This window comes from Dendrobates tinctorius, unplaced genomic scaffold (genome assembly GCF_039654945.1).
Source record: "Dendrobates tinctorius isolate UK_male_01 unplaced genomic scaffold, ASM3965494v1 ptg000151l, whole genome shotgun sequence".
Classification (NCBI taxonomy): domain Eukaryota; kingdom Metazoa; phylum Chordata; class Amphibia; order Anura; family Dendrobatidae; genus Dendrobates; species Dendrobates tinctorius.
Genome location: NW_027361818.1, coordinates 3621105 through 3647388, shown reverse-complemented (window position 1 = coordinate 3647388; position 26284 = coordinate 3621105). Strand labels below are relative to the sequence as shown.

The 26284-nt window shown below is 45.8% G+C and overlaps 1 protein-coding gene across 1 annotated transcript in view; it reads right to left on the bottom strand.

The window, feature by feature from the left end:
• Nucleotides 1-4250: 4250 nt before the first annotated feature.
• Nucleotides 4251-26284, bottom strand: part of LOC141049877 (extracellular calcium-sensing receptor-like) — an 89187-nt gene continuing 67153 nt past the window's right edge. Inside the window, exons 4-6 of the mRNA XM_073546717.1 lie at nt 23866-24093; nt 11134-11251; nt 4251-5155 (exon numbers count right to left, since the gene is read on the bottom strand). Of these exons, the coding sequence (XP_073402818.1) occupies nt 4251-5155; nt 11134-11251; nt 23866-24093 (1251 nt within the window). The remainder of the gene's footprint in view (nt 5156-11133; nt 11252-23865; nt 24094-26284) is intronic.

Here is a 26284-nt window from a genome sequence, read left to right as displayed (position 1 = left end):
AGATTTTTCACGCTTTTAAGAACCATTAAAAACGAGGCCCCAGGCACCTAACACCCGCGCTACCATGAATTATAGACGGTGAGCGTTCAGCAAAAGTGAAAAGGCTCAGGGAATTTTTTTTTTGCCAATCTGGGTGAAATGAATCACAGATTGTTCAAATTTGCTTGGAATGTGTGAGATTTTATTCAAATTCGATCCTGTACAGATTGATCGACTCATCCCTAATATCAAGTAATATATAAACATCCTAGCACTGGTTATAAGGGCTGTGCGAGAGGTGGACGTCAGAGCCACTCACTCCTAGTAGAGGTTTGGCGCCATGCAGAGACCGAACAGACTATAGAGGATAAACATCAGAAGCTAGAGGCAGAAACACAGTGTCAGATGGGCCGTCCAGCCTTGGCACGTAACATGTGATGATATTGGACCATTATATGAAACATTTCCATGTATTGTAGTTAAACCTCCACCTGGTGGCACCGGAATACAAGTTGCACAGAACAGATGGTTGCGGAATATTTTCTGTAGGGCTATAAAATGATCCTATACTCTGTGGACATCCTTCAATATCGTATTGTCTCAGCCGTTCCATTAGAAAATATCAACTTAAAATTTACATGTGATAATTTGACAAGAAAATAAGATTAAAGTCAAAGGTCAGAACCTTCTTGTTTCTCCAAATGGTGTTTTCCATGCAGCACTGTCCTACGACAGATATGGTATTCTGCACTTAGGAATAATGGATCGTAATCTCATGGGCATGATTTTTTTTTTCTGTCAGTTTCAATGAGATCTTAAACATTTTGGCTGTGAATCAGTAGAACATAGTAGTACAGTAAGGCTTTTATAAATGCTGTATCACAGCTGTGAGCAACTCATGGGGCTAATCTACAGCATATTGTAGAGTAATACAGGAATAGGAATCTATCACCTCCAAAAATGTTATTTACCTGCAGTAATAATAGAAATATGCAGATTAAAAAAAGTTATATTCAGCTGACAGTCTGCTCTGCAAATAGATCCACTGTGGGAGGAATATTGAGGCATCATTCTGTGAAGGAGGGCTGTGGGAGCATCATACTGTGTGGGGGGACTATAGGGGCATCATTGTCTATGGGATGAATGTGGTGGCATCATACTCTATGAGGGTTGCTGTAGGGACATCATTCTGTGTGATTGGAATGTAGGAGCATTGTTCTGTGTGTGGGAACTGTAAGGACATCATTCAATGTGGCAGGGACTGTGGGGGCCATCATACTACATGAAAGTGGCTGTGAGGACTTCATTCTGTGTGTGGGGACTATGGGGGCATCATTCTGTATGAGATGAATGTGAGGCACTATGCATTATGAGAGTTGCTGTAGGGACATGATTCTGTGTGGGGGGACTGTGAGGGGCGTCATTCTGTGTGGGAGTACTGTGAGGACATAATTCCATGTAGAGGGACTGTGGGGGCATCATGCTGCATGAAAGTGGCTGTGAGGGCATGATTCTGTGTATGGGGGACTGTGAAAGCATCGTTCAGTGTGGGAAGACTATGGGGCACACAGCCCCCCGAGGAAGCCCACCACGCAAAACGTGCGTCGGGGCTACAGCCAACACAGCATGTCAGCTTTGTCTCCCACGCATGGGTAAGCATTGACACTTTACTGCACTATGAGTGGCACTTTATGCCTAATACTATGCAGATTTGATGGACTTTTTTCCATATATGGTTGTTACTCTGAGATACATCTGATATTCTGCATTTTTTGCTCTGTGTGGTAGTTTATTCATTCGTCGTCATGAGATCTGTGTGACTGCTGTTGTTGTCAGGCTTTTCCCCTTTCTCACCCATCTTGTTTTGTTGTTTGGGTACATAGAATATGTGGCTCCCCTGAGGGTTCAGTCGCCACAGAGGTACTGCACCTCCTCCTGAGGTGTAGTAACCCACTATCCAGGTAAGGTGGAGACACCTGACCACACTCCAACACCTGCACCCCACACCACAAAGTAGTGTAGCAAAGCACCTTCGGCGGCTCCCTGCTTGGAGTGTAGCATAGACCCCCTTGGTGATTCCATGCTGGGAACATGAAACGTGCTGGGAGGTGGGTAGAGTTTAGTTCACATAAAAGAGCGGGAAGAGTTGAGTCAGTCAGTCAGTCTTTCATTCAGTCAGTGAGTGAGGATGTAGAAAGACAGAGAGTGAGAAAGAGAAGATCCCCGGGAGAGGGATGGAAGAAGGAAGTGCTGCAGCAGGCCACAGTGATCTGGGTCTGCTGGCACAGGAAAGAGACAGAGAAAGGAAGCTTGATTCTCCATTGGAAAGAAGGAATAGAACGGAACGTAAGGAGGATAGGAGGACTAAAGATCAGGGTTAGAGGAGAACCCTTCCCAAATTCTAAGCGCAAGGCCAGTGTCCGGTCCCCAAGGTTGTATGGATACTAATGGTCCTGCAGCAGACACCGGAAGAATAGAAGTATTCCCACACAAGACTTTGGGGCACAACAGCAATGATAGTGAGCCGGGACTAGGTAGTAAGGAGTCCCCGAAGCAGGCTACAGCTGTCTGCCGTACAAGTAGAGTTCATAGGAACATCTGACAGGAGGAACTCCAGTGTAACTCAGTACTGTGAGTACTTCACTCAAAGGCGCTATAAGAGGAGACGTTCAGAAAAGGCACATATGTTGGCAGAGTGTTGGAAGGGAGTACTTTATCTTGCCTGGAAGTTGGCTGAGCTCCTGACCTGGAGGAAACGGCATGGATGCGGGCACCTATACCACAACAGACTGTGAGTAAAGCTTTGGAACTACATGCCCTGGTGTCCTCCTCTTATTCCGGCGCCAACCCGTCCAGCACTGCTACATCCCCTGAGCCCAACACTACACCATCTAAGTGTCACTTCACCTACACTGCCCTCGGACTACAGCCCTGCCTGTGGAGGGCTATAACATCACTGCTGCACTACACCATCTGTCCCAGAGGATCTGTCTGCAGCGTCGGCTTACATCTACATTGCCGAACACCACAGGTGGCATCACGAATCATCACTTATAGACTTTCACCACCATAAGCACACTGAAACAACCCCTTTTGTAATGGAGCCCCAGGGCCACGGACCGGGTCACTGCTGCCGTGACAACCCCCCGTTGAGAAGATAAAACCGGCCCGGTACCCAGTACCCCATGGCCCTGGTGAGTGAGGGCGCTCCACATACCCTTTTATTATATGTTAATTCTTATACATCATTAATGGTATGGTTTTTACCTCACTGTATTGTTTGTGCCACATTACTCCATTCTTTTTGTAGGAGCACATTATGCGAGGAGGTGCTCTTTTTGGTCCTTGACAAATTATTTTCTGTCTGGACTTATACAAGGTCATATATGTTTAGATCCGATATGTCAGTAGTTGTTAATTATTCAGTACTCTTTTTTGCCTCGATAAATGTAACAAGAGGTTCACGGGAAAGGCAGAGGTACATAAAGTCAGCCATATGTGTCAAGCTCCATACAGCTAACATTTCCCTGCCTCCATCATGATGGTGACTCTTCATCTCCTCCTCCTCCATCTCTTGCTCCTCATTCCCATTCTTAGCTCATCCATGTAGGAGAGATGGGACGAAGATCGTGTGGCTACTAGCCTCTGTTGCGCTAGCCACCAGCTACTGTTCCTCCTCTTCCTCCTCCTCATCATCCACATTGTTACCAAATTCGCACTGAGTAGAAGAGATGAGACTGGGCAGGCTACAATCTCTCTATGATATGTCTTCCTCCATCTGGTCCGCTTTCAAAGCTTCATATGCAATTGTGAGCAGTGACTGTTTAAGCAGGCACAGAAGTGGGATAATTGCGCCGACTGTGGCATTGTCGGCGCTCACCATCATTGTGGAGTCCCCAAAGTCTTGGAGAATGGAACAAATGTATGTATTTGTATGTGTACAATATGTGTCAGTCAGTGCACCAGTGTTTGCATGCATATATGTGTAACATACCTCTGAGAGTGTGCATGTTTCTATGTATAAAACCTTGTATCTGAGTGTGCATGTATGCGTACAGCCATGCGCATTAGAGTACATGTATCATATGTGTACAGCCATGCACATGAGTGTGCATGCACATACAATTTATTTTCTGGTGATATATTTTTATGTATAAATATATGTTTACGACAATATATTACATATTTATTACAATTAGAACAATTAAAACAAAAATAATGCTAATAGTAATACTAAAACATAATATGATTAATTCAAACATTTACTAAAATTATTTTGCTAATATAGAACTTCCTACAAAATATTCTCTAGTGTTCATCTCAGGTCTGAACAGTATGATAAAACATTTAGGGAAGAACATACATATGATTAAAGCCCAACTAGAGGCCAAGATGGCAAATATTTCCATGGCCACTGTATATTTGCCCTGAGCACTGAGGGAAGCCGGGATGTAGGATATCCAGACACTGATGAAGGCCAACATGCTAAATGTAATAAATTGGGCTTCATTGAATCTGTTGGGAAGTCGTCGAGCCAGGAAAGACACAATGAAACTAATAGTGGCCAGAAGGAAGAGGTAACCCAACATGGTCCAGAAGGCAATGGGAGAACCTTCATTACATTCTATGACAATTATTGCAGATTTAGATTTTATGCTACGTTGAGGGTAAGGAGGAGTAAGAGACAGCCAGATGAGACACAGAATGAGTTGAAAAGATGATCCATTAATAATGACCACGTAAGACACCTTGGGATTGATCCATTTTCGCAAATCTGGCTTAGTGGCCATAAAAGCAAGGATCACAATGATGGTCTTGGCCAAAACACAAGATATGCAAAGAGCAAACGTCATTCCAAACGCAACCTGTCGGAGAACACATGTCTCAATTTTGGGATGGCCAATGAACATGAGAGGACAAAGAAAGCACAGGGATAAAGAGATCAAGAGAAGACAGCTGATGCAGTAATTGTTGGCTTTTACTAGAGGTGTATTTTTATGTCGTATCAACAGCTTCATAATCGTAATGGGGGTTAGGAAGGAGCCAAGACTGATGGCAGTAAGTGTTGCTCCCAGGGGATCTTCATAAGAAAGATATTCTATGATTTTTGGCAGACATTGTGATTTTTCAGAATTTGGCTTCTCGTCCCATGGACACTTCAAACAAGTAACAGAATCTAAAAAAAAAGTTTTAAGACACCGTTACTTTCTAAAGGTCATTAATCAAAATAATAAAATAATTAAGATACTTCTCTACGTTTAACCCCTAACTATGTGAAAGTGAATCAATTTGAAGCAAATCAGATTTGTGATGAATTTATACAAATTTGTTGAACTTGGTAAATTTAAACAATTTAAACCACACAAAAAGAAATATAAACGATCACAAAAAAACAATCAAAGTCAGGAAGATATGCAAAAATATTTATTGAAATACATAGGTACAAGGAGGGAAGGAGTTCCACCTAGTGGCACATGTGAAAATAGGACCGGTCAAAGAGCGTCCACCCCTTGAGAAAGGCTTATACCGCCAAAACGCGCATCGGGGTAGCCGCTCTTTGACCGGTTCCTGCTTCCCCATCAGATATTATGCATACTATTGCCAATTCTAATTGTACACTTTGGGTGCAGTGCTTTTACAATTAATTAGGCTATTTGGGCCATGTGCAATATATCATGTATGTATATTATACATGTATATTTATTTTCTAAATTTACATCCAGTCATATGGCTGCTATGATATTGTTACATTGGTCACTTTGGGTGTCCTATTTTCACATGTGCCACTAGGTGGAACTCCTTCCCTCCTTGTACCTATGTATTTCAATAAATATTTTTGCATATCTTCATGACTTTTATTGTTTTTTTGTGATCGTTTATGTTTCTTTTTGTGTGGTTTAGCTGTATGCGATCCTTGCTGGGATTGTCCAGTGATATGGTATCACACCTTATTTAATTGTAGATTTTGATTGGTGTGATGTTCCTCATAAGACATTCATGAAATTTAAACAATTTGCCGTTCTGTTCACACAAATTGGGAAGGATTACTAAAGCCCTTTTTCCCATTAATGAGGATAACATCAACAAGAGAAAGATCACATGACCTGGATTTGGACAGGAGCGCTTCCCCAAAGTTTCTTTTGGCTGTCACATGACATGGTCAATCAGAAAAGACTACTACCATTGCCTGTATAAAATCAGAAGCAGGGAATGTATTTGCAATGTTGAAATTAATCTGGATTGTGAGGAGATATCACAGCTGAATGCTTAGCAATAAAAGAAGTGAAAGAAAGCTAGAAACCAGTGAAGAAATTCTACAGGTAGTATGTGTGACCAAGGCCACCATCAGGGCATTACTGCTATTACAAGCGTATGGGATCTGGTAAGCAGAAGCAAGGAGGGGATGCCGGAGTGGGCCCCCCTCTTTTTGCCTCTGCTCAGCAGGCCCTAGGGGCAGGATTCAGCAGGTTCAACATCCTCGGAATCACATTCAGATGAAATCTAGCGCAAACAATAGCAGATGTCAGCTCGCAAGTCGCCTGCATAAGACATTACCGCAACAAATTAGGGGATGCGGAACAGTCCCCAAGCTGCGCAACAGCGCGCAGCAGTCCCAGTGGTCCATGTATGTCAGCGGTGCTCCGGGCCGTCTCCTGATGACCAATGTTCTCTGCCTGCAGAAGGGAACTCCACAGCCGTGGAGCCCCCAGGATGTCTGGCTGTCCCTGGGCCATGAGTGTCCTTGATGCCCGAGACCCAGGAGTGCACCTCCCCTTTACGGGGTTCCATTTTCTTCAGGGTGTACGATCACAGCCATCACATAGTATCCGCAGGGACAGTGCTCTTTATAAAAGGATACCCAGTCCCCCATCCGCAGGGCCCTCCCATGCTTAATGGAGGCTGCGTTGAGGTAGACATTGTGGCCAGTCTCTTTCTCTTTAATGAACCCATAGCCCCGCTTGACGTTGGTATATACGAGCCACCCGTGGCTCTAGGGGACAGACATGTCAGTTTCCCCCTTCTCATGGAGGATTGCCCAGATCTCCTGCTCCTTGGACTTCTTCTGGGCAATGATGTCGAAGATCCAGACATACGACGTCCCAGTATAGGCCGCAGACTCGTTCCACGCCCTTGATGGGGAGAAGCTGGGCGAGGAGGCTGTGGGTTGATAGCGCAGATGTCAGCCGGCACAGCAGACACCACGGATCCATCGGGAGCTGATGTTGGTGAGCGAGGGGAGGCCGGACAGGAAGGCTGAGGCTCAGGTGCATGGACCTTGGGCCTGGCTCCCCCTTGGGCCGATGACGTAGGACCGGGGTAAGCCAGGTGGGGAGGCCGGGGATTGATATCGGGGACCACCAGCCAGGGCGGGGAGACGCTCACCTTCCCCGGCGCCGCGGCTTCCTTCCAGCTGCTCCACAGCTCCTCCGGAGACTCAGGCACCCGAATGACCGGCGTTTCCAAGATTTCACCGGCACCGGCCTCCTCCTGCTGGATCGGCTCGATGTCGTCAGCCTCCACCCACGGGAAGGGCCCCGCTGTTCCTCTGCTGCTTGAGATTCTGCAAATTGAGATTCTGGTTTTGGCTTTATCCTAAGTCATGTAACAAGGCTCGTTAAAGGGTCGACATTGACTTTTAGGATTGCTACTTCCAATAGTTGGCACTAGAGTTCTAGTCCTCTTCCTCTCTGAAGAGACAATTTGCATATTTACCAGAGGAACTTTGCGGGTTTAAGTCTCCTCATCTCGGCATGCTTAGCATGCCATTCTCCGCAAGGAGAAACGATACTTCTTGGATATCGGTCAGACGCCTTTCACACAGCCAAACCAGATCTCACACTTTGCACTGACAAGGGGCAGTACCCTGAAACACAGTTTCTGCAAATTGAGATTCTGGTTTTGGTTTTAACCTAAGTCATGTAACAAGGCTCGCTAAAAGGTTCACATTGACTTTTAGGATTGCTACTTCCAATAGGTGACACTAGAGTTCTAGTCCTCTTACTCTCTGAAGAGACAATTTGCATATTTCCCAGAGAAGCATTGCAGCTTTAAGTCTCCTCATCTCGGCATGCTTAGCATGTCATTCTCTGCAAGGAGAAACGATACTTCTTGGATACCAGGCTGTTATGTCACTTTACACTAGGCTGCTATGGCACTGTGCCCCAGGTGTTAAAGTCAGACTGCATCATGCTGTTATGGCACTCTTTACCAGGCTGTTATAGCACTCTGCACTAGGCTGTTAGAGCACACTGCACCAGATTGTTATTGCACTCTAAACCAGGCTGTTTTGGCACTTTGCACCAGGTTGTTAGATCACACTGTGCCAAACTTTTAAAGCACATTGTACAAGGCTGTTATGCCACTGTGCACCAATTTGTTATCGTAGGCTGAATCAGGCTGTTATGGCAATCTATACTTGGCTGTTGTTTATATTATATAGATAGATAGAAGAAAAGATGGTAATTCATCTGCCGTGTATTGTAAAATCACAGCAGGAGCCGACAGGATAGAAGAGATGGATTACATACAGTAAAAACAAATAGAATAGGTAAATATATAAATGTTAGTGACAAATACAATTAATACAGTGTGTGCTGCTTACTGTACATGTATTTAATTAATTAAAGATTATTTTTCAGAAATAAATGGTGTGGGCTCCGACGTAATTTTTGTAACTAGCAGAGGGAAAGCCAATGGCTAGGGGCCGATGTTTATAGCCTGGGAAGTGGGTAATACCCATGTAGCTTCCCAGGCTATTAATATCAGCTCACAGCTGTATAATTAGCATTTACTGGCTATTAAAATGGGGAACCCCCCAAAAAATAACATAGGGTCCCCCTATAATTAATAACCAGCAAAAACTATGCAGACAGCTGCGGGCTGATATCAATAGCCCAGGAAGGGGCCATGGATACTCGTCCCCCCAGGCTAAAAACATCAAGTCTCAGCTGGCCCAGAAAAGGCACATCACTAAGATGCGCCAATTCTGGCACTAAATCTCACTCTTCCCACTTGACCTGTAGTAGGGGCAAGTGGGGTGATAGTTGGGGGTTGCTATCACCTTTGTATTGTCATAAAAGTGAAGTGAGTTAATTGGCCGTGAACTCTCAGGACCTGTCAGATGACACCGCGAGCAGGAGAATGTTCTCACGCTTGTGGTGACCTCAGACAGGGAATAGCCATGTCTACTGGCTGACAGGCTGCATGGCCGCATCAAGCAGCCTGCCATCTAAATGTAGCAGAGCTTGACCCATCCTGGGACAAATGGATGAAAATCATCTCTGCTGAAAGATGAGAAATTTTGTTGTTTGGTTTTTTAACCTCTTTTGCAGATGACGAGGGTATCGGGGGAATAGGTGAGATTGTTAAGTATGCTTTAATTAAGATTATTAAAGTAATATGTGTCTTTCTTTCAATTAAAGGACTTTTTTCTTTGTGTCTGTGTTTTCTTACAATGTGACTATGGGGTTAGTTATGGGGGCATCTTATTGACGCCTCTCCATTATATCACAGTGAGTAATTCTCATGGTGATCTGCTGTGAAGTCACTGAGCTTGAATTGTGGTGACCTCTTCACTGACTTTTTCCCATGGTGCTGAGGTCATGGCAGTTCAGCACTTCTGAGAATGCAGCCTTTTGTGACCTGAGGTAACCTCAATGATGTCACCGCTGGTCACTCAGGCTGCGCTTGCTGCAGCTCATTCACAAGTGGTTCTCAGCCTGAACGGTCGCATCTTGGCACCATCCAGGTTGAAAACTATTAATCCCCCAGACTTGGACTATGGCATATGACAGAACAACAGACAGGTATGGTATATTGTTGTTTTTTATTTTTTTTTTTATTACAGGGGAACGAGGGCTTTGGTGGAATTAAGCAGTAGGTGAGTAAAACTGTGTTTGTTATAATTAAATAAAATAGAAAACTTTGTTTAGTCTTTTTTCAAATAAAGGACTTTATTCTGGCTATGTTGAAAAATTAAAAAACAGTCTTAGGAGCGCGGAGCCACGGTGGGGAACCGACACCCCCTCCACCTCTGGGCTGCTTCCTAAGCGCTCCTCTGAGACTGCTTACCATTGACTTTCATTTATTCTGGCTATGTCTTTATTTACCATACAACTATAGGATTAGTAATGGATGGGTGTCTTTTAGACACTTCTTCATTACTAATCCATGGGCTTGATGTCATCTGACAATACAAAAGTGACATCAACCCCACAAATATGAACCTCACTTGCCACCCCAACAGGGACCGTGGGAAGAGCCTGGCAAAACACCAGAATTGGTACATCTAAAAGAAGTGCTTTATCTGGGCAGCTGTGCGCTGCTATTTTTAGGCTGGGGGGGCATATAACCAAGGCCCCTTACTAGCCTGAGAATGCCAGCCCTCAGCTGTGAGCTTTAGCAAGGCTGGTTATCAAAAATGGGAGGGACCCCACACAATTTGTTTTATTATTTATTTAAATAATTAAAAATGTGGCATGGGGACCCCTCTATGCTTAATAACCATCCTTGCTGAAACTGACAGCTGAGGGTTGCAGCCCCCAGCTGTGAGCTTTGCCTGGCTGGTTATCCATAATACAGGGGAACTCATGCAGGTTTTTTTAATTGCTTATTTACAGCACAGGAGCAGCTGATGAATACTCCCATCCGCCTCTCCTGCTCTCACTGTTAATAGCAGCAGCAGGTGTCGGATGATGAGAGCTGTAGTCCCATCAGCTGACACCAGTGACCGGAGGTAAACTTCATACCTCCTATCACAGTTTAGTGCTCACACTGTCTTCTGACAGCGTGGGAACTGTGGCTCTTTGAAAAGTGGGGATGATTTCACTGCCGATCAGAAGCGCTTTGCCGGTGTTTCCTACACTGTCACACACCGTGGGAAACACTGGCTTTGTGATTTGTATGTTCGGCTATATTCGGTGATTTAATCAATGATTAAATCAGCGAATATTGCAATTTCGGCGATCGTGAGCCAAACCGAACATTGAAATATTCGCTCATCTCTAACGAACAGTGCCTATGGCTCCACAGTAGAGTACTAAGTAGACTGCCATGCTGTAAGTCTGGGGCCTTAGCCAGAGTTAAAAAAAAAAAACATAACATATTTATTTCACTCTTGCATTATCCAAACTATTTTATAGATCCACAATTCACCTGTCTGATTGGAGACCTCTCCAGGAGCACAGGGGACACATTCATAGCAGCAGATGGGCTGTCCTATTAAAGCTGCTTTCCTGAAACCAGGTGGACAACTGTCACTACATCGTGAGACCTAGGAGACAAGGAAGCTTCATGTTACCTGCCCTCCTGACTATTCACTAGAAATTAGTGGATCAATTTGCAGGATTCCAGTATATTGTGCAGGTCGGAGGTACCAGTGTTACCTGGCGGCTAGACGGGAAGCCGGTAAATCTCTTTTGCTCTGTTGTCCTAGATGCAGCTTTTGATTAGCCAGGGCTGGTGTGACATCAAGTGATGTCACACCAGTCCTGACAAATTAAATTGAAAAAACAGGAAAGTAAGAGATTTCCAAGACTTCCATTTAGCCTCGAGGGACAACTGACATGCACACGTGCTGCCAAAGGATCTGCTCACTTCTATTATACAAACTGTTTTACTGAAAACACCAATCTCAAGACATGTTTGCATGAACTTGTCCTTGATTTTCCATTTTGACTACCAGGTAACTGCACTAGGACTTAGTGTTATTTAAACTAATTGACTTACAAATTGGGCAAAGGCAGTTTGCACAAACCTTACTTAAAATTATTAAATATCCCTAAAATTCTCAAAAGTATTGAATTGAACCTCTTGCAGATTGAGACCATTTCCACTTTAAAAGTGTAGAGAATTATTCAGCAACCATAGAGGACTCAGTCATGATAACATAGCCATCTAAGGCACCTACAGTTGTGGCCAAAAGTATTGACACCCCGTCAATTTTGTCAGATAATACTGTTTATTCCTGAAAATGATTGCAAACACAAATTCTTTGGTATTATTAACTTCATTTAATTTGTCTTAAATGAAAAAACACAAAAGAGAATGAAGCAAAAAGCAAAACATTGATCATTTCACACAAAACTCCAAAAATGGGCCAGACAATAGTATTGGCAACCTCAGCCTAATACTTGGTTGCACAACCTTTAGCCAAAATAACTGCTACCAACCGCTTCCGGTAACCATCAATGAGTTTCTTACAATGCTCTGCTGGAATTTTAGAGCATTCTTCTTTGGCAAACCGCTCCAGGTCCCTGATATTAGAAGGGTGCCTTCTCCAAACTGCCATTTTTAGATCTCTCCACAGGTGTTCTATGGGATTCAGGTCTGGACTCATTGCTGGCCACCTTAGAAGTCTCCAGTGCTTTCCCTCAAACCATTTTATAGTGCTTTTTGAAGTGTGTTTTGGGTCATTGTCCTGCTGGAAGACCCATGACCTCTGAGGGAGACCCAGCTTTCTCACACTGGGCCCTACATTATGCTGCAAAATTTGCTGGTAGTCTTCAGACTTCATAATGCCATGCACATGGTCAAGCAGTCCAGTGCCAGAGGCAGCAAAGCAACCCCAAAACATCAGGGAACCTCTGCCATGTTTGACTGTAGGGACCGTGTTCTTTTCTTTGAATGCGTCTTTTTTCTCCTGTAAACTCTATGCTGATGCCTTTGCCCAAAAAGCTCTACTTTTGTCTCATCTGACCAGAGAACATTCTTCCAAAACGTTTTAGGCTTTTTCAGGTAAGTTTTGGCAAACTCCATTCTGGATTTTTTATGTCTCGGGGTAAGAAGTGGGGTCTTCCTGGGTCTGCTACCATACAGTCCCTTTTCATTCAGACGCCGACGGATAGTACGGGTTGACACTGTTGTACCCTCGGACTGCAGGGCAGCTTGAACTTGTTTGGATGTTAGTCGAGGTTCTTTATCCAACATCCGCACAATCTTGCATTGAAATCTCTTGTCAATTTTTCTTTTCCGTCCACATCTAGGGAGGTTAGCCACAGTGCCATGGGCTTTAAACTTCTTGATGACACTGCGCACGGTAGACACAGGAACATTCAGGTCTTTGGAGATGGACTTGTAGCCTTGAGATTGCTCATGCTTCCTCACAATTTGGTTTCTCAAGTCCTCAGACAGTTCTTTGGTCTTCTTTCTTTTCTCCATGCTCAATGTGGTACACACAAGGACAGAGGACAGAGGTTGAGTCAACTTTAATCCCTGTCAACTGGCTGCAAGTGTGATTTAGTTATTGCCAACACCTGTTAGGTGCCACAGGTAAGTTACAGGTGCTGTTAATTACACAAATTAGAGAAGCATCACATGATTTTTCGAACAGTGCCAATACTTTTGTCTACCCTCTTTTTTATGTTTGGTGTGGAATTATATCCAATTCGGCTTTAGGACAATTCTTTTTGTGTTTTTTCATTTAAGACAAATTAAATGAAGATAATAATAACAAAGAATTTGTGTTTGCAATCATTTTCAGGAAGAAACTGAGTATTATCTGACAAAATTGCAGGGGTGTCAATACTTTTGGCCACAACTGTAAAGTATCAATGCAGTTGCATTCAATAGACAGGACTTAATATATTAAACATATTGCTTTTTCAGGTGAATAAATGTGAGTTTATACTAAAGATAAGTGTATTAAAGCGCAAATTTCTCGCTGCGAGCGCTGATATCAGCAAAATTGATGTAGTTCGTAGGCCACCTCACAACGAGCTTACCATAGGAACCACTGCCTGTGACCTGCGGTAACCTTAACTACATCACCCCTTGTCACTGCAGCTGCGTTCTCACACTAAGCTCAGTGTGTTATGACTGGCGGTGACATCAGTCACTGCTCCCAACACCATCCAGATGTCATTGGGACCTGATCATTATGGATTAATGGTAAACAGGTGAGGATTACTTTGCTTTTTTATTTGTAGGTCAATAAATCGGAAAAAGAGGGTCAGGGAGTGTTTATTTCAATTAAAGGACTTTACACTGTGCATATCTTTATTAATTTTGACCAAGGGGTTAGTAATGTGGGTGTCTGATAGACACCTCTCCCTTACTAACCCCTGGGATTCATGTCAGTGGACATAAAATAGCTGACATCAATCCGAAAACTATTACCCCACTTATCACTGCATGAGGCCAAGTGGAAGAGCCAAGGCTAAGAGCTAGAATTGTCGCATCAAATATTTGCGCCATTTATGGGGCTACTAATGACTGGTGTCCTTAGCCTAGGAGGGGGACAATATCCCCCCAGTAAAACTAGGGGGGGACCGTACGTAATTTTTCTTTTTCAGTTCCCCCTGTTTACAAAGCAGCAAAGGCTAAGCAAACAGCTGTGAGTTGTTATTAATAGGCTTGAATCCTTTATGGCTATTGGCCCCTTCCCAGAATATTAACACCAGCTCACAGATGTCAGCTTTCCTTCAGCTGGTTACGAAAATTAAGGTGGACTCCACGCCATTTAAAAAAAAATGAATTTAATACTTGCAATACACAGAGGGCGGTTGCTGTCTTAAACTGTCACTGGATTCAGCACCCAATGCCTGGGAACAGTGCTGACAGTGCTGCTTTTTTATAGATGATGGTACGTGCCACAATGATGATGTCCTTGGACTGCACATGGCTGCCACATAGTGAGACACACGGACACAAATTGGCCTTTAGTGTTTTCTACAACTTGCATTTAAATAATCGGCCCCATTCTGATCCAGGAGAGTGGGATGATTTTTTTCTCACTTGTCATCCGTGTGCTGTCAGTATACAATCCGTTTTTCTACACATTAGCTATTAATCTTTTACAGGACTATTAAACATTTACAGGACCAATAATCATTTACAGGACCATTAATCTTTTACAGGACCATTTTCCACACTGCCTCCTTGAATAACATTGGTCTGAGTGTAGAGATGAGCAACTTTGCCTCCGGGAGGGTCGTCGGGTTTCGGACCACCCGACATTACCAAAAGTCGAGTCGAACGAAATCGGCCGACTATCAGCAAAAGTCGGAGTTCCGACCGAAACCCGACCCCCATGCAAGTCAATGGGGAATAAAAGTCGGCAGCGAGTAGAGGACAGTAAACACACCTAAAGTGCCCATTTCAATGGCAACAACATTGATTCTTATTACTTAAGCTTGTCAACCTTAATTTACTTTATAATAATAGTAACGCATTGAAAACTGGGGGTTATTTGGCTAAAGTTGTGGGGGGGGGGGGTACAGCCCAGTTAGGGAGGTGGAAAAACTGGCATATGTTGAGGTGTAGGCTGGACGTTCAGCAGCTGCAAATGGAGGAATTGGAGAAGTCGGAGGAAGAGGAGGACAAAGAGAGCCATTTTGCTGACAACCTATGTGTCATCAGGGGAAGGTGGTACTAAATCCTTTGAAACCCATGCATGGCTCATTTTAATGAAGGTGAGATCACCTACATTTTACGTCAACAGCTGGGTCCTTCTTTCTGTCAGGATTGATCCAGCAGCACTGAAGACTCTTTCTGATAACACACTACCAGCAGGGCAAGCGAGCTCCTGTAAGGCATATTGTGTCAATTCAGGCCAGGTGTCCAGTTTACAGGCCCAGTAGTCAAAGGGGAATGAACTGTGAGGGAGAACATCGATAGGGGAGGAAAGGTAATTTCGAACCATAGTTGACAACTGCTGTCTCCTGTCTGTTGCAATCGATTCAGTATTACCAGTCGTGTGAGCGGTACTCGAGAAATCATTCCACAACATGGTCATGAAACCCCTGTCTCCAATGCCAGTTCAGCTGTGTGCACCATGAACACCTCTTCCATGTTGCCCAGTACGGCTCATGGTAGAACCTGCACCGCTGTTGTGTGCTGGGAATGCCTCTAGCAAACAGTTTACCAGAGTTGCTTGTTTGTTTGCCAATATTAGCTCTAGGTTCTCCTCTGGCACGATGTTCTGTAATTTGCCTTTATAGCGTGTATCGAGGATGCTGGCCAACCAGTAGTTGTCATCCTTCATAATTTTGGCAATGCAAGGTCCCTTTTTAGGATCCGCAAGAAATAATCACACATGTGGCCAATGTTCCAGGTGTCAATGATGCATTGCCAGTGGTGGGTGGAGGAGCACTTTCTGCCAAATCCACATCCCTCCTGTCATGCACAAACCCTGTACCTGACCTTGGCAAGCCAACATTTTCTCTTGCCCCTGAGAAGCATCCTCCTGCCCAAAATAATCATCCCCCTCATACTCCTCCTGTTTCTCTTCTTCCTCAACCTCATCCAGGACAGTTCCCTGAGTAGACAATGCCTGACTGTCATCAATGCTTCCCTGCTCCTCCTCCTCCGCTGCAGATGCCTGATCCTTAATGTGCGTCAAAGTTTGCATGAGCAGACACATAAGTGTGATGCTCATGCTTATGATGGCATTGTCTTCACTTACCAGCCGTGTGCATTCCTCAAAACACTGAAGGACTTTACAGAGGTCTTTCAGCTTTGACCACTGCACACCCGACAACTCAATGTCTGCCCTCAAACTGCCTGCCTGTGTATCCTACCACAAATGCATTACAGCCTGACTCTGTTCGCACAGCCTCTCAAACATGTGCATGGTGGAGTTCCACCTTGTTTCAACGTCTATGATTAGGCGGTGCTTGGGGAGGTGGAGTGATCGCTGCAGCCTCTGCATACGACTGAAGTCTACGGGCGAGCGACGGATGTGCGAGCACAGACTTTGCACCTTATGGAGCAGGGCTGGTAGCTCCGGATAATTATTTATGAAGCACTGCACCACCAGGTTCAAGGTGTGAGCCAGGCAAGGTATGTGTCTGAGTTTTGCCAGGGCTATGGCCACCACAAAATTACATCCGTTATCACTGACTACCTTGCCTGGCTAAAGATGTAGACTGCCCAACCATGACTCAGTTTCTCGCTGCAAGTAGTCAGCCAGTACCTCCGCAGTGTGTGTTGACGCTTGCCACTAGCTGTTCGACAGTGGGACACCTCATGTGCAACACTAGCAGCTGCGGATGGAGTGCTCGTGCGACTGCGCTCTGTCGATGAGCATTCACTTCTGGAGGAGGAGGAGGCGGAGGGTCGAATGCCTACAGTCAACTGTTGCCTATACTGTGGGCTAGGCAGCACTGTCCCATCGCTGCTGTCCCCTGTGGACCCTGCATCCACCACATTTGCGCAGTGCGCAGAGATGGACACGTAACGGCCCTTGCCATGCCTACTGGCCCATGCATCTGTTGTGAGGTGCACCTTTCCACTCACTGATTGTTTGAGTGCATGGACAATGTGACCTTTCACATGCAGGTGGAGGGCTGGGATGGCTTTTCGAGAAAAGAAGTGCCAACTGGGTAGGTCTTAGCGTGGGACAGCGTAGGCCATGAGCTCTCGGAACGCTGCGCTTTCAACCAAATGGAAGGGCATCATCTCTAATGAGATCAGTTTGGCAATGTAGGCGTTCAAAGCCAGTGTACACGGATGAGAGGATGAGTACTTTCTTGTCCTACTCAGAGTCTCTGCTCAGGTGAGCTGGACTTGAGAGCTGCATATGATGGATCTAGCGGTGGACATGGCGGACTGAGAAGGGGTTGGTGATGGTGGTGGTAGTGGTGAAGGCCTAGATGCAGTCTTTCATTGGAAAAACATTGTGATTCCCTGACTGCTTTGGCTTTACAACGACATCTCAACATTTCTTGATGATGGTGTGCTAACCGGTGGGCTTACAGTGGGGGAAGCGATGTAGCGTTGCTGGCTACCTTCAGTCGGAGCAGGTGCACGTGTGTTTCCTGAGGTTTTGTAGTCCGTCCACGCTTGCAAGTGCATGTTGGTTAAATGTCAAAGCATGCAACTGGTATTCAAATTTTGGAGATTTTTCCCTCGGCTAAAGGTCCTTCCGCACTTCTTACAGATAACCTTTGCCTCATCAATAGGATTTTGGTCAAAAAAGTGCCACACTGCAGTCTTCCTACTATGGGAAAAATTTTCAGGCCTTGCACACTGTGCTAATTTGACCGTCTGGCCAAGCTGTCCAGCAACTCTTTTTGTTTTTTTAACACATTTTTGGACTGCTACGGGCCTGCCAGATAACCGCAGCTGTGATGTCGATGTCTCCTGCGGATCCTCCTCTTCTGAGCTATTGCCAGCGGCACCCTCTTCCCCCAATGGATGCCAATCTGGGTCAACAACTGGGTCATCCATCACCTCCTCTTCAATTTCTTCTGCACCTTCCTCTGTGTCACCGTGTAAGGTGGTATAGTATGCGGGAAGGGGCATCTGAGTTTCATCAGGGTCAGAATCTGGCTCAGAAGACTGCGAGGGCAATGCAGTGCTCTGGGTCAATGTACCAGCAGAATCATATAGCACTGGCTGTGCATCAGTGCACTCCATGTTATATTCATCTTGGACTGGGGAATTCAAGATTTCACTTGATAACTTAGGCATGGTATGTGAAAAGAGCTCCAGGGAGTAATCTGAAGTGTGGCCCTCCACATCCTTCACTTTTGGTGGGGGTGAAGGACACAAGGAAAGGTGTTGTTCCTGACCAGGAGCCTTCACTGACGACTCAGTGCTTGCAGTTTTTGAAACTTCAGAAGAGGAGGTGATAGAGCTGGAGGCTGTTTTGGCAATGTAAGCCAAATCCTAATCCTGATGCTCTGGCTTTAAAATCGGTTTACCTACTCCCAGAAAAGGGAACCTTCCAGGCCTTCTGGAGCCAGACGATGACGCAGGCTCAACACCTCCTGCCTTAGGTGCTATTGTGCTTTTCGCACTACCAGCAGATGCACCACCACCACCATCAGTACCAGCTGCCCCCCCGCCCACGCCCACGGTCTCTTCCACCATACTTCCTCATGTTTGGGAAATTGTACCAAAAATACCAGCAGATATATGGTACTGTATGAAGAGGGTACAACTGCATACGGTGTAGGGAAAAATTTAAATCTCCGTATATATTTCTGGAGTCACACACAGACGCTCTCCCAGTATGGATTTCACCGTAATACAAAAAGCAGATATACGGTACTGTATCAGAAGCGTACAGCTGTATACGATGTAGGGGAAAATTTTATGTCTCCGTATATATTTCCGGAGTCATACACAGACGCTCACTCAGCATGTATTTGACCGTAATGCAAACAGCAGATATACGGTACTGTATGCGGAGCGTACAGCTGTATACGGTGTAGGAGAAAATTTAAATCTCCGTATTTATTTCCGGAGTCAAACAGATAGTCAGCATGTATTTGTCCGTGATACCAGCTGGTACACGGTAGTGTGTGAGAAGCGTACAGCTCTACACGGTGTGGGAAAAAATGAACGGTCGGTAACTGTGCAGAAAAAAAGATTAAAAGTATTAGTGCTGTGTAAAAAGCAGTCTGCACAGCAGTGTACACACAGCAATACAGCTATCAGGTAGCCTAATAACCAGCGCTGCTGCACACAAGAAAATCCTCCCCTGTCACTGCACAACAACTGTACAGCACAATTGCTATCAGCACAAGCACATAAGAACGTCTTCTATCTTTACAGCCCTAACTCTCTCCCTACTGATAAACAGCAACCTCTCCCTACTGTTAAGATCGGCAGAAGTAAAATGGAGGTCGGCGGTCAAGGCTTTTATAGGCACTACTAGATGGTGGCCCGATTCTAACGCATTGGGTATTCTAGAATATGTATGCAGTTTATTTTTGAAGATTTAATAATAATGCAATAAGGCACCCCCCAAGCCTGATATGTATGGTTGTCTCACCCCCAATCCTGATATGTATGGTTCTCTCACCCCCAATCCTGAAATGCATGCTACCCATCAACCCCCTATCCTGGTATGAATGGTCCCCTGACACCCTAATCCTGGAATGTATGGTCCTCTCACCACCCAATCCTGGTATGCATGGTCCTCTCACCCCTCTTTCTTGATTGTATGCATAGTCCTCTTACCCCCTTTCGGGGTATGCATGGTCCCCTCACCCACCAATCCTGGTATGCATGGTCCTCTCATCCCCCAATCCTGGTATGCATGGTCCCCTCACCCCCCTATCCTGGTATGCATGGTCCCCTCACCCCCCTTTGCAGGTATGCATGATCCTCTCACACCCAATCCTGGTATGTGTGCTCACCGTCACCCCCTTTCCTGGTATGCATGGTCTCCTCACCCCCCAATCCTGCTATGCATGGTATTCTCACCCCCCTTTCCTGGTATGCATGGTCTCCTCACCCCCCTATCCTGGTATGCATGGTCCCCTCACCCCCCTTTCCTGGTATGCATGGTCCCCTCACCCTCTTTCCTGATATGCATGGTCCCCTCACCCTCTTTCCTGATATGCATGGTTCCCTCACCCCCCAATCCTGGTATGCATGGTCCTCTTACCCCCCTTTCGGGGTATGCATGGTCCCCTCACCACCCCAGTCCTGGTATGCATGGTCCCCTCACCCCCTTTCTTGGTATGCATGGCCCCCTCACCCCCTTTCTTGGTATGCATGGTCCCCTCACCTCCCTTTGTTGGTATGCATGGTCCTCTCACACCCCAATCCTGGTATGTATGCTCACCATCATCCCCCTTTCCAGGTATGCATGGTCCCCTCATCCCCTATCCTGGTATGCATGGTGCCCTCACCCCCCTTTCCTGGTATGCATGGTCCCCTCACCCCCCAATCCTGGTATGCATGGTCCCCTCACCCCCCAATCCTGGTATGCATGGTCCTCTTACCCCCCCTTTCGGGGTATGCATGGTCCCCTCACCACCCCAGTCCTGGTATGCATGGTCCCCTCACCCCCTTTCTTGGTATGCATGGCCCCCTCACCACCTTTATTGGTATGCATGGTCCCCTCACCTCCCTTTGTTGGTATGCATGGTCCTCTCACACCCCAATCCTGATATGTATGCTCACCATCATCCCCCTTTCCAGGTATGCATGGTCCCCTCATCCCCTATCCTGGTATGCATGGTCCCCTCACCCCCCTTTCCTGGTATGCATGGTCCCCTCACCCCCCAATCCTGGTATGCATGGTCCCCTCACCCCCCCTTTCCTGGTGTGCATGGTCCCCTCACCCCCCAATCCTGGTATGCATGGTCCCCTCACCCCCATTTCCTGGTTTGCATGGTCCCCTCTCCCCCCTTTCCATGTAGCCGCGACCAATTAGCGTCGCGGCCCTCTGTCCGCGACCAATCAGCCACGTGGCCCTGTAGCCACGACCAATCACTGTCGCGGCCCTCTAGCATGTAAAAAAATAATATTGAAAAATAAAAATATTCACCTTCCGACGGCCTCCTGTCTTCTTTCCACGCGCCCGGCCTCGCGTTCCCAGTAATGCTCTGCGGCTTAGACCGCTGATGACGTCGGTCTTCTTTCTCGCTCTCGCGGGAGTGAAGTCAGTTTTCTTTCTCGCTCTCGCGAGAGTGACGTCATCAGCGGTCTAAGCCGCAGAGCATTACGGGGAACGCGAGGCCGGGTGTGTGGAAAGAAGACAGGAGGCCGTCGGAAGGTGAGAATAACCTTTTTTTATTTTAATTCTCTTTTTTACAGATTAAAGCCAGCCCCCGATTGAGCGCTGCGCCCGACTGTGCCTGCTGCTGATTGGTCGCTTACCGTTGCAAACAGCTGCGCCTGTCGCTGATTGGTTGCGGCCTGGCGGGGATCTGGTGGCCGCGACCAATCAGCGACCCGCGATTTCGGTTACAGACAGACATGATAAGGCATTTATATATATAGATGACGCCCCCCAAAGAAAGCCAATCACTGCAATGCCCTTCTCTACGATGGTGGTGGACGCTGCACATGTCATCTCGTTGACCACAGTGTATGTCCTTGCTCATTGGCTGAAAAAAAGCACCTGCAAGCATTCTGGGAAATCTGATTTTGGCGCTCATTTTGCCGACCACATGGCCGACTTCACGCTGTGGTCGGGTTTCGGTCGGCGAAACCCGACTTTGGCATAAGTCAGCGACTTACGAATCTGGCCGACCCATTTCGCTCAACTCTATGTGAGTGTAATCCGATTTTTTTTTATCGGATTGCACTTGTCCGATTTATACATAAGTGTGAGCGAGGCCTTAATCATATAACCTAGTAATGAATGGTAATAGAGATATAATGCAGAGTCACAAAATGTGTTTTTGTTGCGATCAGGAAATTTGTAAGTGAATATGTCACTTTGTCGCATAACTACGAGAGTCAATCAATGGCCACATGGGCGATGTCAGGGTGATTGACAGCCATCACTAGATTTGACTTGATAACTACCGTATTTTCCGCTTTGTAAGACGCACTTTTTTCCCCCCAAAATTGAGGGGAAAAAGGGGGTGCGTCTTACAAAGAGGATATACATTTGCGCTGCCACTGAGGGTACTTGCCGCGGCACTCTGTGCCCTGATGCTGCCGCTGCGCTGTCCGCCACCGCCGCGCTCCTGTCCCCCGGTGGTTTCTTCCGCCCCACCGCCGCCGCCGCGCTCTGTCCCGTTCAGCGTGGGGGGGTCTCTGTCGCTCCATGCCTGCTTTCTTCCTGGAAAATGGCCGCCGCGCATGCGCAGACGGACATCTCGGCACTGAAATCTCGGGAGATGAGATTTCAGCGCTGAAATCTCATCTCCCGAGATTTCAGTGCCGAGATGTCCGTCTGCGCATGCGCGGCGGCCATTTTCCAGGAAGAAAGCAGGCATGGAGCGACAGAGACCCCCCCACGCTGAACGGGACAGAGCGCGGCGGCGGCGGTGGGGCGGAAGAAACCACCGGGGGACAGGAGCGCGGCGGTGGCGGCAAACACCGGGGGGACAGAGCGCGGTGGTGGCGGTAAGAACCGGGGGAGAGCGCGGCGGTGGTGGCAAGCAGGCACCGGGGGACAGCGTGGCGGTGGTGGCAAGCACTGGGGGACAGAGTGCGGCGGTGGTGGCAAGCAGGCACCGGGGGACAGAGCGTGGCGGTGGTGGCAAGCATCAGGGGACAGAGGGCGGCGGCAGTAACAGACACCGGCAGCGGCACGCTGCACATCAAAACACCCCCTCATCCCAGCAGCAATGTTCCACTCCGGCCTCCTCCATCACCACCCCTGGAAAGCAATAAGACGCATGGATTATAAGATGCACCACCATTTTATTAAAAATAAAGTTTTTTTCCTATTTTTCTCCTCAAAATTTGGGGTGCGTCTTATAATCCGGAGCGTCTTATAAAGCGAAAAATACGGTAAATATTTTAAATAATTATAAATGTAGCAAATTTCCGATGAATCAATGGGCCAGGCTCATGGTCATGTTATGGGCTGTGTCATATATATCCATATATAAGCATATTCATGATGCTCAGAGTTTATATAAAAGTCCACTAAGATGATTATATATTAAAACGCAATCAGTCATGGAGTTACCACAGGTTTGTAGTTGGCAAAAAGTCCCTTATCATGACTTTTTTGTCTTCATGGACCTCAATTTTAAGGCAGGGTTTTGCTATGTAATCTATGGACAACATGATCTAGGTGCTGAGACCCTGATTCCAGTGATGTATAACTTACTAGACTGTGTTTTTGTGTCAATAAAATCAGTGTTTTATCAACAGGAGATTAACACCACTGGACTAGGTGTCTGGTGCCTCTTAGTCCAACCCTGTCCTCACCACAGTAAGTCGCCAATCAGAGGTATGGGTGGGGTTATACAGGCCTCAACATTCCGAGCTCTGATAAATCTGCAGCAGAGAAAATGGTGACTCTGTCATAGCTGCTGCTCCCGGTAAACTAAGTGACACATCACTGGAATCATGGTCTCTGTCTCTACATCATGCAGCTGTCAGATTCTATAGCAAAACCCTGCTAACAGTTTTCCTTTAAAGTAATTTTTTTGGGGGTAAAAAACATCTTTCCTGTAGAATGGGCTGGAGATATGATACCTGTAGATTTTTTTTTGTTTTATGACCTTAGCCCTTTTATACCTGATGATCTTCTACCGCCCACAGGATGGAACTCGTGTTAACGGTAATCATTTCTCCGGAGGAAGCCACTGTGTCATAGCTGCCCACCTTCACCTGGTGCAAGACCCCTTCAGCAGTCAGCTGCCAGTTCACAATATCATATACTGCAGGGGGATCGCCATTTTCATCAAAAAACAGTTCTCTGCCACTGCTGAGTGTAAATGTCACCCTCTTCATGTAGTGCAAGAGCTGAAAGATAGAAGGCAAACCATTACTGTCCATGGTTATTTCATTGGGGTGCATCCTGCTGAGCCCTGAAATCATTGCTGGAGACACCGGGGCAAGTGCCGAGGCCCCACTCGCCATTGTAACTTGTATGGTCACAGTGGTCATGAGTGGCCCATCCATGCACCGCAATACATGCTGCCGGCCAATCAGAGGAAAGCAGCTGACCTGGGCACAGACATGATGTAAAGCCCTCCCATAGCTTGCGCTTTGCAAGTTTGCTGCCAACTTTAGAAGAGGATGCTACACAGCGGGGGAATGGATGGGAGGTGAGTATTTTTTTTTAAATCAGTCAGTACATGGTGGTCACACTACTACATATATAACTATGGGCTGTGCATTACACTACATAGATAACTATGGGCTGTGCATTATACTACATGGATGTCTATAGGATGTGCATTATACTACATGGATGACTATAGGCTGTGCATTATACTACATAGATAACTATGGTCTGTGCATTATACTACATAGATAACTATGGGCTGTGCATTATACTACATGGATGACTATAGGATGTGCATTATACTACATGGATGACTATAGGCTGTGCATTATACTACATAGATAACTATGGGCTGTGCATTATACTACATAGATGACTATGGGCTGTGCATTATACTACATGGATGACTATAGGCTGTGCATTATACTACATGGATGACTATGGGCTGTGCATTATACTACATGGATGAATATGGGCTGTGCATTATACTACATAGAATCATAGAATCATAGAATCATAGAATTGTAGAGTTGGAAGGGACCTCCTGGGCCATCTGGTCCAACCCCCTGCTCAAAGCAGGATTCGCTAAATCATCCCAGTCAGATGTCTGTCCAGCCTCTGTTTGAAGACCCATTGAAGGAGAACTCACCACTTCTCGTGGCAGCTTGTTCCACTCATTGATCACTCTAACTGTCAAAGTTTTTTCTAATATCTAATCTGTGTCTCCTCCCATTCAGTTTCATCCCATTGCTTCTAGTCTTTCCTTGTGCAAATGAGAATAAAGTTGATCCTTCTACAATGTGACAGCCCTTTAGATATTTGTAGACAGCTATTAAGTCTCCTCTCAGTCTTCTCTTTTGCAAACTAAACATTCCCAAATCCTGCAACCTTTCCTCATAAGACAGGGTTTGCAGACCGGTCACCATTCTGGTCGCTCTTTTCTGAACTTGCTCCAGTTTGTTGATGTCTTTTTTAAAATGTAGTGCCCAAAACTGGACACAATATTCCAGATGAGGTCTGACCAAAGAGGAGTAGAGGGAAATAATGACTTCACGTGATCTAGACTGTATGCTTCTGTTAATACATCCTAGAATTGCATTTGCCTTTTTTGCTGCTGCATCACACTGCTGACTCATATTCAGTTTGTGATATATTAGTATACCCAAGTCTTTTTCACATGTGCTGTCACTTAGCCCTATTCCTCCCATTCTGTATATGCTTTTTTCATTTTTATTGCCCAGATGTAGTACTTTGCATTTCTCCCTGTTAAAAACCATTCTGTTAGTTGCTGCCCACTTCTCCAGTTTATTTAAATCTTTTTGAATCCTCTCTCTCTCTTCTCTAGTATTAGCTATCCCTCCTAGCTTTGTGTCATCAGCAAATTTAATCAGTTTACCCTCAATTCCTTCATCTAAATCGTTGATAAAGATGTTGAACAACACAGGGCCCAGAACAGAGCCCTGTGGTACCCCACTTGAGACATTCTTCCAACTGGATGTGCAGCCATTTACGACCACTCTTTGGGTCCGATCACTAAGCCAGTTATGAATCCACCTAACAGTTGCCTTGTCCATTCCATACTTAGTCATTTTTTCAATAAGGATTGTATGAGAGACTTTGTCAAATGCTTTGCTGAAGTCAAGATATACTATATCTACAGCATTTCCTTGATCCACCCAATCAGTGATACCGTCATAGAAGGAAATTAAGTTAGTCTGACATGACTTATTAGTTACAAACCCATGCTGACTCTGTTTAATCACTTCATTCTTATCCAGGTATTGACATACATGTTGTTTAATAATTTGTTCAAAGATCTTTCCTGGTATAGAAGTCAGACTCACTGGCCTATAGTTGCCTGGGTCCACCTTCTTCCCCTTTTTGAAGATAGGAACAACATTTGCTCTTCTCCAGTCTTCTGGGACT